Raw genomic sequence first — 8,618 nt, 5'->3', positions numbered from 1 at the left:
TGGCACACTCTGGCTCAGCCAGGCCTAGGCCTCGTTGAAGGGGGTTTTTGTAAAAAGATGATGCATGACGACCATTAAACTATTGAAACTGGTGATTTATAATACTTTCTCGGTTCCAAAATAGTATTTTTTAGGCTTTTGTTTTTATGTTTATAATTAATTAGATGATGATGAATATAAATATATATATATAACCCATACTTATATAAATATATTAAGGGGGTGTTTGAATGCACTAGAACTAATAGTTAGTTAGCTAAAAATTGTTAGTAGAATTAGCTAGCTAATAAATAGCTACCTAACTATTAACTAATTTATTAATAATAGTTAATATTTGAACTATTATATAGGGTATTTGGATGTCTCAACTAATTTTATCCACTAACTGTTAGTTTTAGTACATTCAAGCACCCGTTAAGTATCTAAAATAAATTTTAATTTAAAGCACAGGGAGTAGTAAAGAACTAAAGATAAAAATAAAGATTTTTTCTCACAGTTGCGGTCGCACCACACGCGGCGCGCGTAGGCAACCGGTTCCAGCGCATCGGCCTCGTCCCTCCCTCCTGCTGTCCTGCACCCCAGCCGGTCGCCGAGCCCGATCGAGTTCCCGTCTAAGCCGCACGCCGTTCCGGCCCCGATCCGCCGCATCACGTCGGCCCGACATGTACCAGTGGCGCAAGTTCGAGTTCTTTGAGGAGAAGTCTGCCGGCCGCGGCGGCGGCGGGGGTTCAGCCGCCGCCGTGCCGGCCGAGATCGCGGGCCGAGTCACCTGCTGCTCGGGCGGCCGGGGCCGCGTCGCGGTGGGGTGCGACGACGGCACCGTGGGCCTTCTCGACCGCGGGTTCCGCCTCTCCTATGGCTTCCAGGCCTACGCCTCCTCGGTCCTCTTCCTCCAGCAGCTCAAGGTACCGCCCAGAACCCTCGTTGCGCATCTGAAGCACCGGCGTTCGCGGCCACCTCGCAAATTTATGCAACTTCTCGTCAAATTACTGGCTAGAACACTACTTAGTGGTTCTTCACACTGGATCATGTGTAATTCACTAATTCGGGTGCATTTTAGAAACAAAAATTACCTGTTTCTTACTAAAATCAGCTGCTAGGTATGACAAGACATGTGAGTTTTACCAATCTTGGATGGCCACCTAAGTCTTGTACTGTGGCTAAGCAATGCCAGAAATCTTTCCTGAAATTGGCCAAAAATCTTGTTAGATTAGTTGATTTTGTCAACTTTCAAGATCAGTGATCTTGTTTATTCTGGCCTATCAGATTCCATACTCTGCGGAAAAAAACCCTGTTCAATTGCGGTGCCAGTGCCATTTATTTATTTATCATTTGCTAATTGAGATCTACGAATTGCCCCTTACCGCTGTGTCAAACATTTATTCACACTGTACAGTTTTGTTGTGATAACTACAGCTGCATAATGAACCTAATTAACAACTTATATTGCTCTGTTTATTCAGCAAAGAAATGTTCTTGTCACGGTTGGAGACGATGACCAGTCATCTTCTCAGGCATCAGCAATCTGTCTAAAGGTTTTTGACCTCGATAAAGTACAAGAAGAAGGATCAAGCACAACAACTCCTTTCTGTGTTCAAATTTTGCGGATCTTCACTGATCAATTTCCTCAAGCAAAGGTAAATTCTCTCTTTTATTTTCTATTTGGATTCACATGTTCTGTATGTCACATGATCTCTGTTATATATTTCGTATATATGACAGATTGTAACATCTGATTTGAGTGTAATTGGCATATTTTGCTGTGTTTTGCAGATTACATCATTTATGGTTCTAGAAGAAGCACCACCCATACTGATGATTGCCATTGGACTGGACAATGGTTTCATTTATTGCATCAAAGGTGACATTGCACGTGAGCGTATTACACGTTTCAAGTTGCAAGTTGAGGCTGCTTCAGATGGCAGCACTAGTTTGCCTATTACTGGTCTTGGTTTTCGAGTTGAGGGGCAAGCACACCAGCTCTTTTCTGTAACTCCTGGTTCTGTAACCTTGTTCAGCTTGCATATTCAACCACCAAGGAGGCAAACACTTGATCAGATTGGTTGTCAGACGAATGCTGTAGCAATGAGTGACCGTATGGTAAGGATGAATTTTGTCACACATATTTTTTCCTTTCATTTAATCCTATAGCAATATGGGCCATAATTTTGTTGGTAGCCTATGTGCTTTAGGATGCAGTTCACAACTTGAACTATGTTATGGTGGGTAAAACATATGGAAGGCGGCCCAAACAGCCTATAGGCCAGGCCTCGCCAGGAGATCAGGAGTAGATGGATGAGGAGTTTGTTAGATTAGATATTAAAGGAGAGATATTAGGAGTTTGTTAGAGGATAAGTAGGGGCGGCAACAGATTGTGTGCGCCTGTACAGGACTATATAAAGTCCTTAGTTTGTACCTAGGAGTTCAGCAAAGATCAATCTATAGAAGAGTATTGTTCCTTGCCCACGTTCTATCTCTGCTGTGCGCCAGCACGGCTTCCTCTCGCCCTCCATCCTCCAGGCCTCGCCCTGCTACCCACCACTCATATAACCTAAGAAGTCGAGATCATTCCAAACTAAATCTTGTTAACAGGGAACGTGTGGCTAGTTTGGTAGCATAACTATCAGCTCAAACTGCAACATGCAAAATACTGTAGCGGTTTGATTTTCTTACCCTAAACTATGTCCTGTGATACCCTACCCTTGTGAGGTAAAGCATGCCCAATGAGCAAATAGGTTTGTACTATATTGTAGTTATTCAACAAAGCTGCTAGCCTGTTACTGAAGGAACTGTCAGTCCACAGGATAACTACCCAATTGATTACAGACGCCGGCCGAGTGGGTTTGTCCGCAAGATGATGTATACATAGTGTTTTTATAAAACCTTAGCTGGTTTAGTTAGAGCAACTGATTAAACATTTTTAGCATGTACTCCGTTCCTTTTAGCTGTCGTTATCACTTCTGGAGAAGTCAAAAGTACTCAACTTTGATTAAATGTCAAAAGTACTCAACTTTGATTAAATATATACACGAAAATATTAATATTTATGGTTGTATGGTACATACTTAGTATCATTAGATAGATCGTTGAATCTATTTTCATAATAAATTTATTTGGGGATAGAAATGTTGCTAATATTTTATGCAAACTAGTGAAACTTAAGAAAGTTTGACCAACAAGAATACTATAGCGACACATAAAAAGGCACAGAAGGATTATTTGACTACTTTGGTCATGTCTATGTTGCCCTCATACATTTACATTTTGTATATTCAGATTTATCTCGTTGAACTGCAAACCTTACATATTTGATGTTCACCAAGCAGGACTTAATTATTGGTAGACCTGAAGCTGTATATTTCTACGAAGTTGATGGTAGAGGCCCTTGCTGGGCATTTGATGGTGAGAAAAAGTTTGTAGGTTGGTTTCGAGGCTATTTACTCTGCATTATTGAAGATCAGAGAACACATAAAAGCACACTTAATGTTTATGATCTTAAGAATCGGTTGATTGCACATAGCATGCCTGTGGGGGATGTTTCACACTTAGTATGTGAGTGGGGTTATATTATTCTCATAATGTCAGACAAAAAGATTCTGTGCATTGGAGAGAAAGACATGGAAAGTAAGCTTGATATGTTGTTCAAGAAAAATCTTTATACAGTTGCAATCAATCTTGTACAAAGTCAGCAGGCTGATCCTGCTTCCACTGCTGAGGTGCTGCGGAAGTATGGTGACCATCTGTATGGAAAACAGGAATATGATGAGGCTATGTCCCAGTATATCCACACTATTGGTCATCTTGAACCATCGTATGTTATACAGAAGTTCCTTGATGCAAAGCGCATCTACAACTTGACAAATTATTTAGAGAAGTTACATGATCGAGGGTTAGCATCTAAAGACCACACCACCCTTCTGTTGAACTGCTATACCAAATTGAAAGATGTGGAGAAACTTAACCATTTTATCAAGGATGAAGATGGGGTTGGTGAGATCAAGTTTGATGTGGAAACTGCCATAAGAGTATGCCGAGCAGCTGGATATCATGAACATGCTATGTTTGTGGCAAAAAAGGCTGGGAGGCATGAGTTGTACTTGAAGATTTTACTTGAGGATCTTGGTAGATATGACGAGGCACTGCAATATATATCTGGCCTCGAGGCAAACCAGGCAGGTCTTACTGTAAAAGAATATGGGAAAATTCTTGTGGAACATAGGCCTGCTGAAACAGTTGAAATACTGTTAAGGCTCTGTACAGATGTTGGAGATCCTACGTCGAGAAGAGGTTCAAACAGTATGCACTTGCTTATGATACCATCCCCAATGGACTTTGTGAATATATTTGTGCACAGCCCGCAATATCTGATGGGATTTCTGGAAAATTATATCAAAACAGTAACGGACTCACCTGCGCAAACAGAAATTCATAACACCCTTCTGGAGCTCTATATTTCAAATGATTTGAGCTTCCCGTCTATCTCTCAAGAAAATGAATATGAGAATCACTATATCAAAGAAATAAAAGGTAAAGAAACTGCTAATGTCTATAGGTCAGGAATAAAGGAAAAAACTGGTCTTGGAAAAGAAGATCCTAAAGTAGCAAAGAATATTGTTGATAGGAGAAGGAAAGGGCTTGCGTTACTCAAATCTGCTTGGACATCTGAGATGGAAGATCCTTTGTATGATGTTGATCTTGCTCTCATTCTTTGTAACACTAATGCATTCAAAGATGGTTTGCTATTTCTATATGAGAAACTAAAACTTTACAAAGAGGTTATTAGTTGTTACAAGCAAGCACATGATCATCAAGGTTTAATTGCATGTTGCAAGAAGTTGGGGGACTCATCTCAAGGAGGGGATCCTTCTCTCTGGGGGGATCTATTGAAGTATTTTGGGGATCTTGGGGAAGATTGCTCTAAAGAAGTTAAAGAGGTCTTGACCTACATTGAGAAAGAGGATGTTGTACCTCCCATCGTTGTGCTACAGACACTATCAAAAAACCCATGCTTGACACTCTCAGTCGTCAAAGATTACATTGCTCGCAAGCTTGAACAAGAATCAAAGCTAATTGAAGATGATAGAAAATCCATTGATAAGTATCAGGTTAGTAACTTATGAAGCCATTGCAGTATCTATTTCCCATTGTTATTCTTAGTCCTTTTATATAATATTTAGAAATAGGCATTAGTATTGCTTGGTTTGATGACAAATAAAAGTAAAAAAACAATACTTTAGATAAAAAAACTTTGCCGTTAGGAGAAAGACCGACATCACGGTATTACATTAAGAAGCTCAATTAGAGCCCCGACCGAGAAAACGCCACGAAAGCTAGTCCCCCGTGCAATATGAGGGTCCGCCCCCTATAGACCAGATCTTTACTCGTGCTGAGCCTTCCTAGCTCCTACATAAGGATCTACCCCCATAGGTCAGTCCATCTCATGTGCACACAATCAGGGGAACCAGCGAGTGACCTTTTTTAACCTCGGCCTAAAATTCGCTCCTACTGGGATTCAAACTCAGGATATGAGGAGTGCTACTCAGGCTACCTAACCAACTCGGCTAGAGTTCCTTTCGCTTTGCCCACTTAGGCTTGAACAAGGGTGCTAGACTACTAGAAAGCTGTGTCTACCTAGAGGGGGCAATGAAATTCTTGAAGTTAACAATTATCGACACTAGAGTTTCACTTGAATAGAATTAATGCACTATTAGTAATCCAAATTGATCATGTCTATAAATTGACATTTCTATAACCAGCACACTCACAAGTATATCTTATTTTTTCTATTTCTTGTGTATGAAAGATTGCACATCATAACCTTTCATAGATGTAGCATGATTTATGAGTAGATATTTGAAATTCTAGTAAGAATGAGTCTACGTCAATTGAGAGTGAACATGCTGTGAACCGATACCATCTTTTTTTCAGGCAGAGACAGAGTTGATGAAAAGGGAAATACAAGATCTCAAGACGAACGCGAAGGTTTTCCAACTGAGCAAGTGTAGCGCGTGCACTTTCACCCTTGATCTACCTGCTGTCCATTTCCTGTGCATGCACTCGTTCCACCTTCGCTGCCTTGGTGACAACGAAAAAGAATGCCCAGAATGCGCGCCTGAATACAGATCCGTCATGGAGGCAAAGCAGAAGCTAGAGCAAAACGCCAGGGACCATGATCTCTTTTTCAGGCAGTTGAGGGGTTCCAAGGACGGCTTCTCTGTCATTGCAGACTATTTTAGCAAGGGCATAGTGAGCAAGACAACCTTACCTCCTGAGAATGGACGGTAGTGAAGGACCACTGGTACTCCGTTGCCTTGTACGACATTATATGGTGTTATTTCCCTTTCATGCACCGGGTTATGCAATCTGGCCTGTTTCAGCCATGCAGTGAGGGTTTTTTTTTCTTTTTCTTTTTGGTTTGACATTGTAGATACTCATTTTCCGGCAGTTTCTTTCTGAACCCAAGTGCATTTGCTTTGACATTGCTGTGCAGTTTTCCAGCATTGGGTTTCGATGTTTGGCTCGTGCCCTCCTACTTTTGAAAGAAGTATTATATGAATCATGTTTTTTGTACGTTTCAGCAATATTGCTTCTGTCTGGTTTTGTAGCATTTCGTCATGTTTCGTTGCTGACATTGATCAGACTGCTTGAGATTTCGCAATCTACTGCTTAATCTTGGGGTTAGGGCATGTTTGCATCTATGGTGCTAGCTAAACTTTATTACTTGATATCTAAACAGGAGCACATAAAAGGTGCTAAATTAGCATCCATTAATAGTTTAAGGCCATATTCTAAATCTCTACATCTAATGACTAGATAAGTTATTAACTGGTTTTTGTTGGATTGTAGTATCTAACAACTAATAGCTATATGAGAGTTATAAATAACAATTAGTTGGTCATTTAGCTGATCCGCAAACCTCTTAGCTAATTTTAGCGACTAACTATTAGTTTAGAGATTTAGAACATGCATTAACTCATAAAAAATGCTAAAGTGAGCTAAAAATGGTCCAGAGCGAGAAAAAGATATCTTCTACCTCTCGTCTCCACACTCTCTCCACCCCGCATTAATTAGGGGAATAAGGGGTGTTTGGGAACAAAGTTTTTCTGTAGTATTGAAGCAATACTATAGTATTGAGTAATACTGTGGTATTATATACTTTGAGGTGTTTGGCAACTCATCTGAAATCTCTGTATGCTAAACTGTTGTATTGTAAATATTGCACTTGTTTTGCAGTTTTGGAAACTTTGGTCTCAGCCAAAGTTTTTCTCTGCAAAGAGAGCGCCAGCTGGGTCCCGCTCTGGCTGATTGGTCTCAACCAAAGTTTTTCCCAAACACCTTGATGTATTGGATACTGTTGTATTCGAAAACTGAAGCATTGTAAACTGTAGTAATGTCATGACTAAAGTATATTTTAGTATTTGAAAAACTGCAGTTTGGAAAAACTGTGTTCCCAAACAGGGCCTAAATGTCTTTGTGTATGTATGTGCTAAACATTAGTAATTGTATTCAAACTTTAGCTCTCTATTTGAAAGAACTAAATTTTAGCACCTTGTTGAAGTTTAGCACATGGGATCTTGGATTGTATTCCACTGTTCCTGGCTTCATTCCACATGTGGCCTTGTTGCCAAGCGAGCTATGAACATTCCTGAGTTACTATTTGCAGTTGCAGCTTGATTGCCCTGCTGCAGAATACAGAGTAGCGCATGTGCTGGAAGTACGATGGTCACAGGATCACACGATTGGGTGTTCCCTTCGTCCGTAACGCGCTACAGAAAATTTCGTTTCTTGTATTTCATGATTCATCTGAACCACGATCAAAGCTTCAACTACTGCTGGCCCCCATTAGAACATGGAGATGTTCCACTGGAATAAAAGCTTAGGGCTTATTTGGTTGTGTATACGTGGCACCTGTAGAGGCGAGACAGACACGTGGGGTAGTCCGGATAGTCCGCGTGTAGACCATGTCAGAGGAGATAACCTTTTTTCGTGCGTGTTTATCCAACTAATTACGTAAATTATGTCAGAGAACACATATGAACAGGTCCAGACCCCCCTATATATAAAGGGGTACGTCCGATTACGGGCATTCCTAATCGAACCAATCAATCAATATTTCATTTCTTTTACTTTCTTGCCCATGTGGTGATGTTTGTCATGTATAAAGCGCACTCATTACATTTAGTCTTATCGGACATCACGATAAAAGCTCTAGCAAACTCTAGCTTCCTAAACGTGCTCTCATACTTGCTCTTGTAATCTTTCCTCTCACGAGCAGCAAACATAAACAGCTTATTGTCACATCCGGATTTAAGGACGAATTCAGATGCGTCTCAAATGTATGCTAGGATAAAGTCTCACACATATGATGAATCATGGTACAGAAATCAATGTCACATCTTTATTATATAATAGAAGTTCTATACAAAATAGCTAAATAAATACATTATATAACGACAACGATCCTCTTCAACCATAGCTGACTGGGAGACAATAGCCTAGACCTCTCCTAACCCATCGTAGCATTCTTCATGCTCCTTAGGGGTACTTGTTCTTGACCTCGTGTTATTATAGCAAGAGTGAGCTCTCATACGGTCATCGCTCAGCAAGTGGGGGGAAGT

General features: G+C 40.5%; 1 protein-coding gene across 2 annotated transcripts; it reads left to right on the top strand.

Moving 5' to 3' along the window:
* Nucleotides 1–503: 503 nt before the first annotated feature.
* Nucleotides 504–7,609, top strand: LOC100217064 (Vacuolar protein-sorting-associated protein 11-like protein). Of its 2 annotated transcripts, XM_008663281.2 has the most exons (6): nt 504–905; nt 1,464–1,637; nt 1,774–2,100; nt 3,327–5,105; nt 5,929–6,298; nt 7,234–7,609. In XM_008663281.2, exons 1-5 carry the CDS (start codon nt 663–665, stop codon nt 6,283–6,285), a joined length of 2,880 nt encoding a protein of 959 aa, XP_008661503.1. In that variant the 5' UTR covers nt 504–662; the 3' UTR covers nt 6,286–6,298; nt 7,234–7,609. The 2 variants fall into 2 exon arrangements, with proteins under 2 accessions (XP_008661503.1, NP_001346483.1); NM_001359554.1 differs by lacking the exon at nt 7,234–7,609 and having other exon boundaries at nt 505–905; nt 5,929–6,579.
* The last annotated feature ends 1,009 nt before the right edge of the window (nt 7,610–8,618 follow it).

The sequence above is a fragment of the Zea mays genome, chromosome 10 (assembly GCF_902167145.1).
Source record: "Zea mays cultivar B73 chromosome 10, Zm-B73-REFERENCE-NAM-5.0, whole genome shotgun sequence".
Taxonomy (NCBI): domain Eukaryota; kingdom Viridiplantae; phylum Streptophyta; class Magnoliopsida; order Poales; family Poaceae; genus Zea; species Zea mays.
This window is presented reverse-complemented; position numbering and strand designations above follow the sequence as displayed.

Coding starts and splice junctions, on each gene's coding strand:
- LOC100217064 (XM_008663281.2), top strand. CDS start 663: ATGTACCAGTGGCGCAAGTTCGAGTTCTTTGAGGAGAAGTCTGCCGGC. Junction 906..1,463: donor TCTTCCTCCAGCAGCTCAAG/GTACCGCCCAGA, acceptor CTGTTTATTCAG/CAAAGAAATGTTCTTGTCAC. Junction 1,638..1,773: donor ATCAATTTCCTCAAGCAAAG/GTAAATTCTCTC, acceptor TGTGTTTTGCAG/ATTACATCATTTATGGTTCT.